The 19,807-nt window shown below is 36.9% G+C and overlaps 1 protein-coding gene across 1 annotated transcript in view; it reads right to left on the reverse strand.

Moving 5' to 3' along the window:
- The window catches only part of LOC309701815 (uncharacterized protein), a 125,621-nt gene that overhangs the window by 74,901 nt on the left and 30,913 nt on the right, over positions 1-19,807 (reverse strand). Inside the window, exons 14-22 of the mRNA XM_082526069.1 lie at positions 15,813-15,875; positions 15,327-15,389; positions 14,859-14,933; positions 14,431-14,532; positions 11,976-12,080; positions 11,660-11,722; positions 11,045-11,119; positions 10,204-10,296; positions 9,044-9,136 (exon numbers count right to left, since the gene is read on the reverse strand). Of these exons, the coding sequence (XP_082382195.1) occupies positions 9,044-9,136; positions 10,204-10,296; positions 11,045-11,119; positions 11,660-11,722; positions 11,976-12,080; positions 14,431-14,532; positions 14,859-14,933; positions 15,327-15,389; positions 15,813-15,875 (732 nt within the window). The remainder of the gene's footprint in view (positions 1-9,043; positions 9,137-10,203; positions 10,297-11,044; positions 11,120-11,659; positions 11,723-11,975; positions 12,081-14,430; positions 14,533-14,858; positions 14,934-15,326; positions 15,390-15,812; positions 15,876-19,807) is intronic.

The following is a 19,807-nucleotide window of genomic DNA, read 5'->3' on the forward strand; positions in this document are numbered from 1 at the left end:
CTCCTGCTAGAGCTGATTGTTTAAGTATGAATACTTTTTCTCCAACAGCAGGTGAGAGGACACATGACTGGAGACGTGCTCTTTTATAAGACATGATATAACAATACAATCACAAACTTCACTAAAGAAAAAAAATCTGTTTAAAATAAATTAAAACGTGTGTTATGTAAATATAAAGTGATTGAGGATGTTTTTAAGTTTCAAGTTTGAAAGCAGTGAGAACAAACTTGAGCTTCACTAACAGTTATTTGGTGTCTGAGGTTTGTTCTCATGTGTGATTGTAACCTGAACACGTAGAAAACATAGATAATAGCAGGTGATTGATTTGGGTGACAAAGATTTACCTCATTGAGATTTTTCTCAGTTTTTGTCTTCTCCTTCTCGAGCTGCTTTACCAACTAAAGGACAGAAGAGAGATGAAGAAAAAGATCACAGCTATGAACTGAAATATGTTTTTGTGCTGGAAAATTAATGTTTGTGAAGAAATTCCAAATTTGGATTGTATACAAAGAGATAAAAGAGAGACGACAGCAGCGAACTGCTTTGGGTAAAAAGATTTACCTCTTTGAGTTTTCTGTCACTTTCATCATTCCTTGTCTTCTCAGCCCAGAGCATCTTTTCAGAATAGCAGAAGAGAGAAATGAAAACATCAGTATATTTTTAATGGAAATATTCTTCTAATCCTAATTTATTTAGATTAGTTTATTTCTTAATGTAGTAAAACAGCTGTCATTCTTATGTAGATCACCAGTCAAAGGTTTTAGAAAACATCTTATTTTTAAGTGTTTAACTGACATTTAATGAGCTCCTTGATTTTTATTAACACATGTTTTTTTTTGTCTGTCTTATTTAGTTAGTTAGTTAGTTAGTTCGTTTTGGGTGGATGGATATTTATGGGTTTGTTGGTTGGTTTATGCTGGAATGTAAAATCATCTGCTTCGGTAAATCCAAATTCCTTATTTACAAAAATAATAATCCAAAAAAGATTAAAATCTAAAATTTTCTTTACATAACAGTAATAAACAAAGTTGAATAAACACATTCAGGAAGCTGATAAAGGAAAGATGATCCTCATCCCTCAAATCCTACATTTTCCTCTCAGCATCTCGTCTTCTCTTTCTCCTGATGAAGCTGATGCTAATTATAGAATAATTTCTCTGACTGCACATTAAAAGACATGAAAAAAGTCTCATGCGTTGACATTTTGTGAGTGCTTTCTGTCATTTTTCAGGCCTGCTTATAGAAAAATATGACTAAAACAATTCATGTATTTGAATTTTAATAAAAAGTTATTTAATTAAAAACTTCCCATCTATCAATTTTCTTACACTAATCCAATTTACATAAATCAATTCATCAATCAATAACTAAAAGTATTGGGGCTAACACTACTGTGCTATGGGGTATTTTTGAACTTGTGTTTCTTGTTTCTCAATAAAAAGTCAAAAATTAGCAGCTTGGTCACATCAAACAAATCATATCAGCATCATAATTTCCACTAACGACTTCACATTAAGCAGAAAGTCACACAGAGGGACATAATGAGCGTGCAGGTCTATGATCATTGGTATAGCAGCCATCACATACGTCCATGTTTATCTGTCTTCACTATTGGGGTTGGCACAACTCAGCTCTGTGTACTTTGAGTTCAGTTTATGAACTTGAACCACAACAAATAATGGTCCCATTTACTTTGACATCTGATAGCAAATTTCTTATTACTGTCAACATTTATAGAATAATTATGAATTTCAATATAACCACAACTTTTATAAGGATACTGTAGCATCTCTTAAATGAAATGAACATCTGCAATAGTCTTACTCTTGTGTTTATCTTTTCACACACAGTTAATCCAATCAAACGTAATAATAAAATAATAAAATCCCCCTTCCTCTTGAGTCTACTCGTTTCTGTCAACCTATGACAGCAGCACCATCACACAAAGCAAAGAAATCATGCATGTAAGTGAAACAACAGTGCTTTTTGTCTGAATGAAAAGCTGGAACAGAGCTGATCCTCTACATCAGACATCAGGCAGAACGTGGACCAGATCTGGACCCAGTGTTGAGATTTCTCTGTAAAGTTGAGACTGTTTAGTCAGGATTTAAACCGAAAAGGGACAATTCAAGCGCTTTATCTCTTTAATGAATTATTCTGAAGTTAAGCACTTAATCTAAATGTGGGCAGTTTTCATATTTATATGGTGAGAATTTCAGCAGGCACACATACATATCTGTTCAGTTTTATGTTGTGTCACCAAAAACTGTTTTTGAATTATTTGTTAAAAGGTTTTGAAATGCACAATCATATGAAAACATCTGGGAACCTCTCTCCCTGCATAAATATTCACTCTTCATTCAACAAAAAGATAACAGTGGCATGTATTTCATTTCCTCCTCATTTCCTACATCTGAGTACTGGAGTGTTTCACAAACATCTATTTTTAGTGAAGCAGTATTTAAACGTACAGAATGGAGTTAGTTGTAAAAGCTGGCTGTGCAACAATTTGGGTATCGTTGTAATTTTACTGACTGAATACTGATTACTTGCAACACTAAATATGTTGGATTAGCTTGTTAATCCTTGAACTTCATAGGCAAGCAGGTCCAATCATAAGAAAATGTATTTAAGGTGGAAACTTTCAAGTTGTGCTTCTCTTTGACACTGAACACTGACAGAACTGGATTCTCAAAGTAATTCTCAATAGATCTGAAAACAAAGATTGTCAGTACTGTGGTTCAGGGGAAGGCTGCAAAAAGATCTCTCAGAGGTTTGAACTCAGTTTCAACTGTAAGGACAGTAATCAGGAAATAGAAGAGCACAGGCACAGCTGTGGTTGAACTCAGGTCAGGCCAAGAAAATTACAGGAGCTGCAAATGCAGCGGACTGTCAGAATGAATCACCTCCAAAACCCTGCAGAGCATCTTGGTGTTGTATTTGTACATATGTATGGGAGGGTATTGAAAAAAGGCCTTTCTGCACTCACACCACAAACAGAATCGCTTGTTGTATAAAAGCTCATTTAGATGAGACAGATTGAAACTGTGCTGTGGAAGAATAACACCACATTCCCCTGACTTGGATGTCATTGAAAATTTGTGGGATAATTTGAAGCAGGCTGTTGATGCTTTTTTGCTTTTTTGTATGGAAGAAGGATCAAACATGCCTTCATCTAAGATCCAGACACTCATCAAAGACTATCCGAGGTGTCTTGAAGTATATTTGCAAATGAAGCTCAATTAAGTGTTGATGTGCTTAAGTGTTAACAAAAATAATGAGACATTATGATCATCTGGATCTTCGCATCAAGAAGTTTTCTCTAACTGGACTCTCTACATTTCAGTCTAATAACAATATTAATAATAAATCAGTGTGTGGTGGGGTAATGTTTATTAATATTGTACAGTTTGATGTAAATACTGACACTAACTGTATATGTTCTGAATGACAATAATATGGCTATTCTGTTCTATTCTGCATTACCAAAGAGAGCCGAGTCAGCAAATTCTCATTGAGTATAAAGGAAACACAAACCTCCCAATTTTGGGACTCCACCCGCTTCTTCAGATTCTCTGCTGTGTCTTTCACCTCCTGGAGCTGATCGATGATTTTACTCTCTGTCTCAGCCTGGAACTGAAATGTTACATGAGGAAAGAGCAGAAGAAAGAAACAATCATGTTTAAGACAATAATGATAACACAACCAGAGTCAAATAAAAGCTGTATTATGTAAATAGTGTTCATCAGTGCTGCTGATTTAATGAATTATGTAAAACGCTGCGTCCAGATGATTTAAATTTAATATAAATTTATTCATATTTATATTAAAGAGTCTGACGGTGAGTAAATATTGATGTATGTAATTATTCAGTTCAGTAAAGTCAGTAAATTCAGAATCTTTATAACAGAAAGACAAACCTGAAGCTGCTCCAGCTTCTTTGCTGTTTCTTCGTCCTGCTGGAGCTGTTTGATGATTTCACTGTCTGTCTTACCCTGGAGCTGAAATATTACATGAGGAAAGAGCAGAAGGAAGAAATGTTCATGTTTAAGACACAATCATGATAACACAACCAGAGTTAAATAAAATCTGTAAATAAAAGCTGTATTATGAAAATATAAGTTGGAAAATATAAATAAATATTTGTAAACAACTGAAGATGGTAAGGAAATATCTTAGTTTCAATGTAGTGTCTCTGAAACTAAAACCAGGTTTTACTTTTTACTTACTAATACTTTGCACGCACAGCCCAATGTTCATTAGTGCTGCTGATTTAATGAATTGTGTAAAATGCTGCGTCCAGATGAACAGAATCAACTTTCTGGGAATACGCATGGACAATTTTTTCCTATATACTTACATATATGTGTCCTGGATTTTTTATTTTATTTAACTGAGACACGTAGATTTAAATTTAATATAAATTTATTCATTTATATTAAAGAGTCTGACAGTGAGTAAATATTGATGTGTGCAATTACTCTATTCATAAATAGAGTTGGGTCAGTAAATTCAGAATGTTTATAACAGAAAGACAAACCTGAAGCTGCTCCAGCTTCTCTGCTGTTTTTTTGTCCTGCTGGAGCTGTTTGAGGATTTCACTGTCTGTCTTACCCTGAAATGTTATATGAAGAAAGAGCAGACGGAAGAAATGTTCACCTTTAAGACACAATATTAATAACACAATAGGATTTAAATAAAGCTAGAAATAAAATCTGTATTATGTAAATATAAGCTGGATAATATAAATTAATATTTGTAAATAAATATCTTTTGTTCAATTTAGTTTCTAAAACTAAAACCAGCTTTTACTTTTTCCTTACTAATTATATGCACAAAGGTGAAACATATTTTGCTTTATGCTTGCTTAGCAACTATTGATGCAGAAGGTGTTAAAGATAAGCATGCCATGAATAAGTCGACAGGAAACATCTGGAGGGTGAGACAGCCATATAGGGTAAAATGTTGTTGAACACGGAAACGTGTTTAACTGTCATTAATTATAACTTATGCCTGTTATATTCTTTATTGATGCGAAAAGGGGCGTGAACCCTGACATAATAAAACTATTTTAAAAGTATGCTTTGAGCGGAGATCTGTGTTGACAATGTAGTGCTGCGTATCTTCCCACACGTGTGTTTAATAAATTGAATAAATGCTTAAATAAAAAGGATATCGAAGAATAAACATGATATAAAAATTATATAATTCCCACAACACATCAGTTCTGCTGATTTTTTTAATTGATTATATAAATCTACTGTTCATAAGGTTGGGGAAACCTGCAGTCAGCTGAAGCTGACGAAGAAGTTACTTGGATGAGTGACAAAACGTTTCTCCCACTGAAAACGTCCAGATGAACAGAATCAACCTTTTGGGAATATGAATGCACACTGTTTTTTCTTACATGTATCAATCAGTCAATCTTTATTTATAAAGCACTTTTCATACAAGATGTAGCACAAAGTGCTTTACATGGTTAAAGGCAGCCCACCCCACCTCGCCCTCCAACTCACTCCCCACACTCTCATTAACATAAACGATCATGGATACATACATATTTTATAAAAAGATAAAATAATTAAGAATGGGATACAATATAAATATAAGAAGAGTAAGAAGATAAATAATGACCAAGAATAAAATCAATAAATATTAGTAAAACCTAAATTAATAATATAAATAGAATAACAGGATAAATAAGCATAAAATAAATAAACGTTAAGTAAAAGCTAAATTAATGTACAGTCTGATGGTGAGTAAATATTGATGTGTGCAATTATTCTATTCATACAGAGAGTTGGCTCAGTAAATTCAAAATGTTTATAATGGAAACACAAACCTCCAGATTTTTTTTCTCCAGCTGCTTCAGTTTCTCTGCTGTTTCTTTCACCTCCTGGAGCTGATTGATGATTTCAGTATTCTCCTTCCACTGCAGGAGAAATGTTACATGAAGAAAGAACAGAAGGAAGAAATGTTCATGTTTAAAACACAATCATGATAACACAACCAGAGTCACATTAAAGCTGTATGATGTAAATATAAGAGAGCTGATGTAGCATGATGTTAACAACATTAAGTGTTGTGGGATGACGTCAACAATCTTGCAGTGGTAGGATTTCAAAGTTGTGTTTGGTTAATGATACAGAAGCTGCTGCTGGACAAAACTGCAGGAATATAAGTGCACAGGTCTGTGATCATTGGGAGGATGACAGCATCACATGTGTCCATGTTTACCTCTGTGTGCTGAGAGATGCTTTCACTGACCTTTGAGTCCAGTGTAGGAAATATTGCCATCAGCTTCTGAATGATTCCATCCTTCTCCCTCTCAGATTTGATCATCTGTCACAAAAAAAGACAGACAGATGTTGATGTTTCTGCAGCATTTTGTTTATAAAAGCAACAAAATTATTGAAGCTTCACACTGTGAACCGTACTCAGTCTGATTGGTGGTTTTCTATTTTTTTAATGATACACACTGTATAGAATAAAATTTCTCTACTTTGTCTAAGCGAAACCAAGATTGCGTCAGTGTGTACAGCCTCTGCCGGAGGTTTCTTCCTGTTAAAAGGGAGTTTTTCCTTCCCACTGTTGCCAAAGTGCTTGCTCATAGGGATCATATGATTGTTGGGTTTTTCTCTGTATCTACTGTACAATATAAAGCGCCTTGAGACGACTTTTGTTGTGATTTGGCGCTATATAAATAAAATTGAATTGAATTGAAGGATAAGTCTTGTTAGTGCTCGATCGCTAACAAATAAAACTTTCATTCTTAAGGACTTCTTCACTAATCAGGAACTGCATCTAATCTTTTTGACCGAAGCCTGGCAGGTGAGTCCATCTGTTTTATGGAACCTTTACCTTCAGACTGAATATCTTAATTTTAATGTCTTTTCTTTTTTTCTTTTTTTTTAAGGATTTTTAACAGTTGTTGTGCCAGCCTGTTTTAAACATGCTGTTGTACAGCCTGTATTTAAAAAACCTAATCTCGAGTCCTCGTTTCTCCCAAATTTCAGGCCTATTTCAAAGCTTCCTTTTCTATCAAAAATTTTGGGAAAGATTGTATTTGTTCAGCAGCAATCTTTTGTAAATGGACACTATGTTCTTGAGAGGTTTCAGTCTGGTTTAAATCCTCTTCACAGCACTGAAACTACAATTTTAAAAGTTCTTATTAATGATCTTTTATTAGCCACTGACGCAGGAGACTCAGCTCTGTTTTTGCTTTTGGATCTGACCGCTGCCTTTGATACTGTTGACCACAGCATCTCCATCTCATGATTGGAGCATTGCAGCATCAAGGTCATTCCATCAGAGTGGTTCAGGTCTTACCTGTCTGACAGGACTTTCTGTGTGAGCTTTGGAAATTTTATCTCTTCCTCAGCTCCCCTTACTTGTGGTGGCCAATTTTATTATCTATTTTTATGCTGATTTCAGGTCAAATTTTTTGGAAAATATAACATGTTTCCATTCATATGCCAATGACACTCAGATCTGTCTTCAACTGAACAGAAACTGTTCTGCCCTACCTGAACCCTTACTTCAGTGTCTTGGTGAAGTTAAAGCCTGGATGTCTTCTAACTTTAATAAGAACAAAACCAAAGTGATAACTTTGGGACCAAGTTGCAATCCCAGCACGTCTCTTGTTAACCTGCACAGTATTGAACCTTTTATAAAATTGCATGCCAAAAATGTGGGGGTTATAATTGACAGAAAGTTTGCATTTGAAAAAACAGATTAGCCCAGCGGTCTTTTTCCAACCTTATATCTATCTCTGAAATAATTTTTATCTTTTACAAACTTTGAACAGGCGATCCATGCTTTTATTACATCCCAGCTGGACTATTGTAACTCCTTATATGTTGGAGTTGACCAGAGCTGCCTTGTAAGACTGCAGTTGGTCCAAAATGCCGCAGCTCATCTTCTGACACGAACTACACATTTCCTCAGTGCTTGCCTCTCTTCACTGGCACACTGTTCACTTCAGAATTTATTTGAACATTTTATTGTTAACTTACAAAGTTAACTTTTTTTTAAACTGAGGTGAAATCATTTTTCTCTTTTAAAAACTTTGAAAGGATGATCCATGCTTTTATTACATCCTAGCTGGAGACCAGCTGCAGTTGGTCCAGATGCTGCAGCTCGTCTTCTAACACGAACTAAACGACTTCCCATATTTCCCCGGTGCTTGCCTTCACTTCAGAATTCATTTTAAAATTTTATTGTTAACTTACAAAGCCCTGAAGGGACAGGCTCTCAGGTATTTGTCTGACCACCTTCTAGGTCTCTAAGATCAGATGATCTTTTGCTTTTAGCCATACAAAGGTCAAAGCTGGTTCACAGAGGTGATTGAGCGTTTGGGGTCGTAGCTCCTAAACTGTGGAATAATCGACGCCTACACATCAGACAGACTCCTACTGTCAATCTTTTAAATCTTATCTTAAAATACATTTATATTCACTGGCTTTTAATAGAGTATGAGAGTTATTTGGTATTTGATGTTTGGTACTAATATTACAAGTTATTTTACTAGTTATTTTGTATTTTTGTAAAGCACTTTGATCAACATTGCTGTTGTAATGAAATGTGCTATAGCAATAAATAAATGATAAAGAATCTAAATTATGTAAAGTCACAAACTCATAAAATCTAAACTCAACCAAAACTGCTGAGGGTTGGTGCTTCAGCCTATGAGCTGTAATCAGTTAGAAAAGTTAGAAAACACTCTGATTTGATGGGAAAAACATTTTTCTACTTTACTGAAGAGTTGATTGTTTCATCCTCTTTCATCAACATCTAAAAATCCCTGAATAGGGAGGAAGGTGACTGTTTATTTACTGAGATCAACAGCAGCATGTGTAGCTTCTAAATTCGTATTTAAAATATATTTTACACCTTTAAATTTAGTTTTATTTATTTATTCATTTATTTATTTATCTAAATAGTCTGTTAGTGTGTAAATACTGATTTGGACTATTATTTTATTCATAATAATTCATCAGAGCTGAGTCAGCAAATTCATAATATATATAATGAAAAGACAAACCTGCTGATTTTTGGACTCCAGCTGAATCTTCAGGATCTCTGCTGCTTGTTCCAACTGCTGGAGCTGATGGATGGTTTCAGTTTTCTCCTCCGACTGCAGGTGAAATGTTACATGAAGAAAGAGCAGAAGGAAGAAATGCTCTCTACTGAGACCAACAGGAGACTTTCCAGATTGAAATCTAAACTGGAAAACTGAAACTTGTTGCTTCTAACATGTGAATGACAATCAGATCAGGAACGATCCTTTTACACAGGAGAGCGTTTACTCCTCTCCATCAGCCTACGACAGCAGCACCATCACACAAAGCCAACAAATCATGCATGTAAAGTGAAGCAGCAGCTTTAGTTTAATGAGAAGCTGAAACACAGCTGATCCTCTGCATGATCACAAACACCAGAAGTGAAGTTTCTGCTTTGACTGTCATGGTCCTGAGTCAGTGACACAGTGGTTCCAGGTCTCTGGACTTTATAATGTTTGGATATTCTATGTTGGTTTCATTTATTTTATGCTTTAAGTGTGTTTAGGTTAGAATAAGCCCTCCCTCTGTGTTCCCCGTCCTCTCGTGTCTAGTTCTGTTTGTTATTTGTGTCTCAGTCTTGTCTCCATGCTTATTTGCCTTTCTGGTCCCCAGTCATGTCTCTCTGTCTCATTTGCACTCAGTGTGTCTCAGTGTGTGTTTCTCATGTTTCCCGTTTTATTTCAGTCTCCTGTCCTGTGTGCATCATGTCCAGCTGTGTTCCCCGAGTATCTCCTCTCTGCCCTGATGTCCTCTTGTGTATATGATGTATGTGTCTCATCTATTTGGTGTTGTGAGCTCGGTCTAGCTGTGTGTCTTGTCTGTTTAGAAAGTTTCTGTAGTAGTATTTCAAAGAGTTAGTTCCCAGTTCATGTTCACGTCACTGTTTTCTGGGAATTTAGCAATAAAACTATTTCCAGCACAGTTTTGCCTGAGAGTCCACAACTCTGCCTCCCACAGAAAATTTACCATGACACTGACTGAGGTTTGGTTGTAGACTGCCTCAAGATCATGTATGGATGATATATTTAGACCCTTAGATTTAGATTTGTTTGTTTTTCGTTTATACTGTAAAGTCTGCTGGTGAGTAAGTACTGATGTGCACTTTTATTCTATTCAGTTATAGAGAAATGGAAAGACAAACCTCATGAGTTTGGAGCTGCAGCTGCTTCTTCAGGTCTTCTGCTTTTTGTTTCACCTGCACGAGCTGTTCGATGATATCAGTGTTCTTCTTCCACTGCAGGTGAAATGTAGCATGATGTTAACAACATTAAGTGTTTTTTATTTATTTATTACTTATATATAAGGAACCCCATTAGCTTCCACAACAGTGATTGCTGGTCTTCATGCACAATGCATAAAAATCAAAAACCCTCTTACAATATTTACAATAATCAAAAACTGTGTAAATAGATTTTTATTTTTTTTAAATTAGGAATAGTAGCTAGTTCTCTAAGGCAGTTATAAGGCAGTTTATTCCTCTTAAAATATGCTCTCAATATAACGATTTTTTTAAAAAAAAATTGCTTTTGGATCAAGGAATTACTAAATTGCAGTTTGTTACACACCGTGTAGCATGATTGTGTATTTCATACAATACTGCAGCTGAGCAGAGAAAACATGTGTTGTGTTTAACAGTGTTGCTTTCTTTATAAATAAAAAGAAGCCAAAGTGTAATTTAGTTTGTACTGGAAGCTAAAAATGTTTATTATCTATTCGATCGTGCATTAATAACATCTTATTTAGACGGAGCATTTCCTAACCACAGCTATGGCCTGTCTCATTTTCTTAATGACAGAGTCTCTATGCTGAGACCATGAGGTGGTGATTTATAGTAACACCAAGTAGTTTAATCTGGGTGATCCAGCTATGAAGAGAATCAGTTGTGGACTGTTGACTAAACTCTACTTCCAGTTAACATAGATTTAGGTTTAGATGAACTAGAATCGTGTTATTTTTACTTACTGAGCGATGCTTTCACTGACCTTTGTTTCCAGTGTAGGAAATGTTTCCATCAGCTTCTGAATGATTTCATCCTTCTCCCTCTCAGATTTGATCATCTGTCAGAAATACAGACAGATGTTGTTATTTCTGCAGTGCTTAGTTTATAAAAGTGACAAAATTATTGAAGCTTCACACTGTGAGCAACATGTTTTGTGGTGATCTGTATGAAACAAAACCTACACACAATATTCGAAGCACATAGTGCACACTGTGGGAATTTACGACTGTGTGTAAGGCTCTGATATCTATTCTGTATGACTTAAAGCAGTTATGACATGGTCTGATTTTCTCCCCCAATAAAGGAATATTTCATATATCAGTCTACTCTTCATTCTATCAGAAACAGTTTTCTGGTTGTAAACTGTCTCAACACGTTTAAACTCAAAGATCCAAAGATTCTGTGATAATATGCATATCATAGAATCTTTGTCATATGCTAATAATAACTCACTAATAATATGCAGAGAGACTTTTCAATGTTCTTAAATAAATATAGCCTAGAATTTTTTTCTACACATATTGTAGAAAAATACTGGTGTGCACTTTGATTCTACAAATTCAGTCAACAAATTCATAATGTTTATGGAAACACAAACCTCACGACTTCTGAACTCCAGCTCAGTCTTCAGGTGCTCTGCTGCGTGTTTCACAACCTGGAGCTTTTTTAACACAATAATGAAACAACCAGAGTCACATTAAAGCTGTATGATGTAAATATAAGGGAGCTGATGTAGCATGATGTTAACAACATTAAGTGTTGTGGGATGACGTCAACAATCTTGCAGTGGTAGGATTTCAAAGTTGTGTTTGGTTAATGATACAGAAACTGCTGCTGGACAAAACTGCAGGAATATAAGTGCACAGGTCTGTGATCATTGTGAGGATGACAGCATCACATGTGTCCATGTTTACCTCTGTGTGCTGAGAGATGCTTTCACTGAGCTTTGAGTCCAGTGTAGGAAATGTCTGCAGCACCTTCTGAATGAATTTATCCAGCTCCATCTCAGATTTGATCATCTGTCAGAAATAAAGAAAAACAGATGTTGATGTTTCTGCAGTGCTTTGTTGATAAAAGTGACAAAATTATTGAAGCTTCACACTGTGAGCAACATGTTTTAACTATTGTGTCCTCTTACTCAATTTGATTGGTGCAATTTCCAGATAACTGAAGGTCCCACGTTCATCAGTTCAGACAATAATACACAAGTATAAAAACATGGGAACGTACAACTGTCATACTGCTCGTGTAGGAGACAGATTCTGAGTCCAAAAGACGAATTTTTTTGTGTGAAATGTGCAAAACAAACCCAGGACATCAGGAAAAGACCTTGTGAAGATGCTGACTGACACTAGAAAAACAGCGTCACTGAGTGAGTCCTGTACCACGAGCTGAAAGGTCACTCTTGGAGGAAAAAGACATACTTGAAAACCATCATAAAAAAGTCAGACTACAGTTTGCAACATGGGGACAAAAATCTTAATCTTTGGGGACATGTCCTGAGGTCTGACCAAACAAAAACTGAACTGTAATGATAAACTTTATATTTGAGGAAAAAGGAGGAAGCTTTGAAGCCTCAGAACAACATCCCAACTGTGAAGTGTGGGGGCGACAGCATCATGTTGTGGAGCTGTTTTGCTGCAGAAGGGACTGATGCACTTCACAAAACAGATGGAACGTAAACAGTACACGCTTAGGCAACATCTGAAGACATCAGCCACAACGTTGAACCTTGGATGTAAACTGGTCTTCCGAATGGACAATGACCCCAAACATACCTCCAAATTAGTTACAAAGTGTTTTAAAGACAACAAAGTCAGGGTGTCGGAGTGGCCATCACAAAGCCCTGATCTCAGTCCCACAGAAGATTTGTGGGCAGCACTGAAAAGGTGAGTGACAGCAAGAAGGCCTACAAACCCGGCCCAGTTACACCAGTTCTGTCTCTCAGTGAGCCCAGATTCCAGAAAACTATTGAGAAAGTTTGTGGAAGGAAATCTGAAACGTTTGGCTGAAGTGAAACAGTTTGACAGTAATTCTACTAAATACTAAGATGTGCATGTATGCTTCTGACTCTGATGAAAGTAATAAAAAACCCACAACAAATATCTTTCTCTATTCGGACATTTCACAAATACAAAAAATATGTTAACAAAAATTTTTACTCTGATTTGATGTTTGACAGTAAAGAAAAATGTTTTTTTTCTGAAGTGTCTGTAAATATCTGGTTCCAGCTGCATCTTTAATGTAATGAACATGTGCAGGATTCTCACTCCTGTCTTTGTCTCTTCACACACAGTTAATCACATCAAACGTAACAATAAACAGAAACTTTAAATCTCACTTCCACTTAATGCTATTTGATCAGGTGTGTGATAAGGTCAATATTTAATAAGGAATAAGTTCAAATTTCAACAGCACAAAATGCTGTCAGTTTAAAAAATAAATAAAAAAATCAAACTTTCTACTTTACTGTGAAGCAGGTTTTACAGTGTTTCATCCTCTTTTACCCTCATTGTGCTTTTGGTATGTGGCTAAAGTTTGTTAAACAAAGAATGAGTGAAGGTTCTACATCCTGCTTCCTACAACTGAACAGATAAAGACTGTATCCACACGATGGCCATAAAGGAGCAACATGTTCTTATCCCAAAGCGTAACATATCGACACTGTGACAAATCGTCGGTATGTTGTGCTTTCGCCCACCCAACATGTCTGTGTGTTACACGTTTGGAAAAATGAGAACCGTGTGGAATGAATCTACACATGTACATTTATTTTACTTTTTCATCGCTTTGAAAAACACTGTCTGACACGATTAAGGCTGTGGTTCGAGTTAGGCCTGGAATAAACAGCTGGATCGTGTCTTACCACCAGGAGCGTATCATAGGGACACTGAAGGTTTGTTGTAGAACCTTTTGCCTCAGGATGTGACAAAATGCTGGCATGTTACACGTTGGGAAAGAGAGCGGTCTCAAAGGAGATGTTATTATTTTGCTTCTTTGTCACTGCTTGTAAGAACCCTGTTCATGCTGTATTGATCCCTTTGCAAAGGTTTTAACTTTCTTTTAAAAAATCTCAGAAAATCACTTTGATTTATTTTTTCCACAACATACAAAAAATCTCTGTGCAGAGAAATTTCTGCTGTGACTGATGTTTGGCTGTAGACTGCCTGAACATGCAGATCTTAAACTGAGTGGGGAGGGTTAGGACAATGAGACCCTGAGATCCAGCACATATTCTTACTTGGATACATCCTGGATTCTTTTTTATATTTCAGACCTTCAGATTTGGTGAGTAAATATTGATGTGCATTATATTCATGAAGAGAGTTGAGTCAGCACATTTTGAATGTTTACAACTGAAAGACAAACCTCGTGAGAATTCTTCTCCAACTGATTCTTCAGTTTCTCTACTCTGTCTTTCACCTGCTGGAGCTGCTGTTTGATGATTTCAGTTTTCTTCTCTGACTGCAGCTGAAATGTTACATGAAGAAAGAGCAGAAGGAAAAAATGTTTATGTTTAAGACACAATAATGAAACACAAACAGTCACATTAAAGCTGTATGATGTAAATATAAGGGAGCTGATTTAGCATGATGTTAACAACATTAAGTGTTGTGGGATGACGTCAACAATCTTGCAGTGGTGGGATTTCAAAGTTGTGTTTGGTTAATGATACAGAAACTGCTGCTGGACAAAACTGCAGGAATATAAGTGCACAGGTCTGTGATCATTGGGAGGATGACAGCATCACATGTGTCCATGTTTACCTCTGTGTGCTGAGAGATGCTTTCACTGACCTTTGAGTCCAGTGTAGGAAATGTTTCCATCAGCTTCTGAATGAATTCAGCCTTCTCCCTCTCAGATTTGATCATCTGTCAGAAAGAAAGACACACAGATGTTGTTTCTGCAGCACTTTGTTGATAAAAGTGACAAAATTATTGAGGTTTCACATTGTGAGCAACATGTTTATGTATAGAAATACTTTAACAGACAACAAATAAACAAAATAATTGTCCTTCCTTACTCTGCAACTGCAACAATGGAAGGCAAAACACATGTGTGTGATTACACAATGCAATCACACATTCATTCACAAAAAGTTAATAAATTAAGTTTTATATAGAAATAAGAGAATTTGAATGAATTAGACATTTGGTGTCAAATAAACAAAATTATATCTAAAGTTTCCTTCATAACTCTTTACAATACAGAGATAAAGAGGATTTTGTCAGCATATTAAAAATGTTTACAGTGGAAGAACAAACCTCGTGACATTTGGACTTGAACTGATTCTTCAGTTTCTCTGCTGCTTGTTTCTCCTGCTGGAGCTGATTGATGGTTTCAGTATTCTTCTTCTCTGACTGCAGGTGAAATGTTACATGAAGAAAGAGCAGAAGGAAGAAATGTTCATGTTTAAGACACAATACAAACACAACCAGAGTCAGATTAAAGCTTTAAATAAGAGCTGAATTATGAAAATATAAGTTGGTTCATATAAATAAGTAACGATTTATTTATTTAAATGTTTTATTTGAATTATCTAAATAATTTAAATAAATGAAGGCCCAAAGGATATATTTGATTTTGAATGTAGTGTCTCCAAAAATAAAAGCAGATTTTACTTAAACACACTCACACACAAAATATAACATTTATAAAATCTGATTTATAAAACGAAACAACTGTTTTGTGTTTGTTGGTAAAAATTAACAGCATCAATGTCAGAATTAAATGTAAAAACATAAAAGTACCTTTTTGACTTTTTCCTTTGTTTCTTCATCCCTCTTTTCCTCATCCTTGAGTTTATTTTCCAGCTGCAGACAGGACGAAGAAACATCACCGTTTTTAACAGAGAAACAATGTTGTTTTAGTACTTTATGCTTTTCGCTTATGCACAAATGACAGGATTTATTTATTTATTTAGGAGAAAGACCTGATTGACTCTGGATAAAGCTGCTACACTGGCAACACAAACGGAATTTGCAGTTCAACAAACTAAGTCCATGGAAAGAGCACTTCAGCGATACACCACTAAAACCACCTGATCTTCAACTGGTTACATACACAAAGAAAATAATTCCTGTGTTAGGCTGAACATCACCCTTTTAGGCAACACTGTTCTACCTGCTGCTCCTACTGCTTCTGTGATCTCTACAAACACATCACCTGCTTCCTGCATCCCTGCTGCCCAGATATTGACTGTGTGCATAAAGTGAAACAACTCTGAAAAACAACTCTCATGCCTCCGAACGAGGCAGAATTTTCTTGTAAAACAAAGGGGGGCCTACCAAAAACAAGTTTGGGAACCACTGCTGTAGACAAACACCAGGGTCCTCTCTGATGATGGCCGCCGCCCTCACATCTTATATACACACAGACACAAAGATGTTCCACAACTCTTACATGTTGCCTCGTCTCACCTTCCCTTCAAGGAGAGACATTTATAACTGTTTTTCACTGAGCTGTTGCCTCCCTTCTTCCACAGATGATCTATCTATCTATCTATCTATCTATCTATCATCTAACCCCCCACAAACCTGAACGTCTCTGACTTACTGCCGCGGCCGCTGTGTGTGTCTGTGTAGAACACATGTGATAGAACATAAGACACGTTTGTGAAGCTAACCTAAGTGACAAAATGATACAACTGTTACTAAAGTGATATGGTTAAAAAATGTGATCAATACATAGAATAAAGAAATTTCCACCACATGGCACAGAGAAACCTGCAGCGTTTGCTTCCCCCAAACTGTCTGCAACAGAACAAACGTTTTCTACTGTTGAAAAAGAAGCTCTTTCTTGTGTGTGGACTGCAGAGAAAAGGAGAACATATTTGTGAGGCTGATGTTTCACGAGGACAGACCACCAAGCTCTGACAATGCTGCTGAGCACCAAAGGGATTCATAGGGCGAGAATGAGTATCACCTGCTGGTCTGCTGTTATTTACCGCCCAGGTTCTCTGAGTCATACAGCTGACTGTCTATCTCGTCTGCTTCTGCCTGTTTCTTCACATCTCACTTCGGATGCAGATCTTGAAATGGTAGCTCAAATTTCTGCTGCCATGTCGTCACTTCCAGTTGCTGATTTTCATTCTGCCTGTTCGACTTGACCTGAACTGCTTGCTTTGCTCTCACAAATACAAAGTGTTTTGTCTGCCTCAATCAAATCACTTGCACCTTATTACAACATCTATAATGAACTCTCAACTCTAAGTAATTATGTTCTCAGAGGCTCATTGCACCATGTACAGTGAGACCTACATTGATTGCAGTAGCACATGAAAGTCACCAAAGGATTGTGAACACAAAACAAAGATTAAGAGCTCTCTGCTGGTGCATTGACTGACTACTACTCCAAATGGCCTCAGCTTGCCTTTTCACCTTCTGCTACTACTAATGATGTTGTTCAGCTCCTCTCGTCTGTCTTTAGTCGTCACAGCAACCCAGAGAACATTAATGTAACAGACAAAAGTACACAGTTTACCTCTGAAGCATTTGACTCATTCCTCCATAATACAGGCAACTCTCACAGCAGAACATCTGTCTACTGCCCAGCTGCAAATGGAGCAATTGAATGGTTTCTTCGTGACCTCTGCACCTGCATCCAGACAGCAATCCAGCCGTCACAGCCATGGAAGCAGGCTTCAAGTTTATGGGACAACACTGCATGCAACCACTTCCTTCTCTCCTATGAACTGATGTATGGCAGAAAGATACTTAACTAGACAGACTCTCTTTGCCTTCTGTCTACTGTAAGAAATATCAGCTGAAGAGGCAACGTTACACTGATGCTGAGCGTCATGAATGGAAGCCTGCTTTTCTACCAGGAGAGAGAGTGAGGATGAGGAAACCACATCACACTGTTAAAGGACCCCAGAATTCCTCCTCCTGTAACAGTAACAAAAACCAAAGGCTTCTTGCTGAGTGATGGAAAGATCTGGATCTGGCACTCGTCTTGTATGCTGTCCCTCAGTGACTGTCCCCAAGACTGCCATGTGTCAAGCATGAGCCTCTCTGTCACAAAGACCATATTGTGCCATAATAGTTGTGCTTGCTGTACTTTAGTTTAACAGAATGGATTACCTGCCACCAACGCAATAAGAACTGCATTAAAAACATAAATAGGAACAATTATTTATTTTTCATTTTACATAACATTCTAAATATTTACAGGTTTATTCAGTCTTGCAGTTTGTAATATTCAGATGTTACAACTGTTGTTATGATTTAAGTTCAGTGTTGGGAAAGTTACTTTTAAAATGTATTCCACTACAGAATACATGCCTCAAAATGTATTTTGTAACGTATTCAGTTACGTTACTCAATGAGAGTAAAGTATTCTGAATACTTTGGATTACTTAATATATTATCATGCATTTTACAACTACATGAATGTACTATTGCTGTGTGATTTATTACTATTACTGAAGGTTAATCGCCATACTAACACCAACTAGATTTTTAAAAATTATTATAAATGAGTAACAGTAGGCGGACATCATGTAAGGCTGCACTTTTAGCAGCGATCTCATATAGAAAACTATTCCGCGCGTATAAGAAACGGGTCCACGGCTCTGAACCGTAGTAAAGGGACCTCTGGCTAATACGTCGGGTTCTGTGTTGGACTCTTAGCCGAAAACTAGCTTTACTTTGTTGTCTGGGTCGAGTTGTTTGGTAGCGAGAGACAGAGAGAGGTGTTGAAAGGCTACTCCAATGGAACTTATTGTTTTGGAGGAAAAAACAAACACAGTGTACAGTCGAGTCACTGTACACTTTCCTGTACACTGTATGCCGTACGCTAACAGCATCTTCAGCTCCACCTGTCTCTCCATTGGCTCCCATCAGGGCTGTTTACTGAGCCCAATGCTTTTCACGCTGCTGACACATGACTGCAGCGCTGCATCTTCCTCTAATCACATGATTAGGAACGCAAATGACACAACAGTGGTGGGTCTCATTATGGACAACATAGATCTGTCCTATAGAGGACCGGTGCAACAATCCTGAATGTCAAGAAGACCAAGAACTTGATCATCAACTTCAGGACAAAACAGTCCAGTCATTCACCACTAATCACTGACAACAGAGCTGTGGAGGTAGTCAGCAGTGTCAACTTTCTGGGGGTACAGATAACTAAGAAGTGAGACTGGTCACCAAACACATCAGCACTGGTTAAACAGTCTCAGCAGTGTCTGAGCTTCCTGCTTCCTTCCAGGACTTCTCTTCCATCCATCCAGGAAGTCGAGCACAGATGCTGTCTCAGCAGAGTCCATAACATCATCAGAGACTCCGCCCACCCCCATCATGCACTGTGCTACCTGTTGCTCTCTGGAAAGAGGTTTAGCAGCATCAGGACCAGGACAGCCAGATGTTACAATAGTTTCATTCTCCAGCCATCAGCACACCAACCACCCACCCTGACTGCCTCCCCCCTCCCCTCTGTCCCCCATGACTCTATATTTACAGCAGTGTCATTTCATGGCTGAAATGATGATTGTACACTTTTCCGCTGTTCAATATATTAAAGGTCCTGCACAGCTTTTCTTTGCCAATAAAAATATTTCATAACCCTAATAACATTTCTTTTCCTATATTGTTACACGTTTATCCAAGACTCGTTTTTATATTTGAAACCTTTAGACTTATTTTTATTGATTTATTTATATTCTACAGTCTGATGACGAGTAAATGCACCACAATTTCATCCTGATGTGCACTAACTGTTCTGAATGACAATAAAGTGGTGA

This window comes from Aulonocara stuartgranti, assembly GCF_965226115.1.
Source record: "Aulonocara stuartgranti genome assembly, chromosome: 3".
Lineage (NCBI taxonomy): Eukaryota > Metazoa > Chordata > Actinopteri > Cichliformes > Cichlidae > Aulonocara > Aulonocara stuartgranti.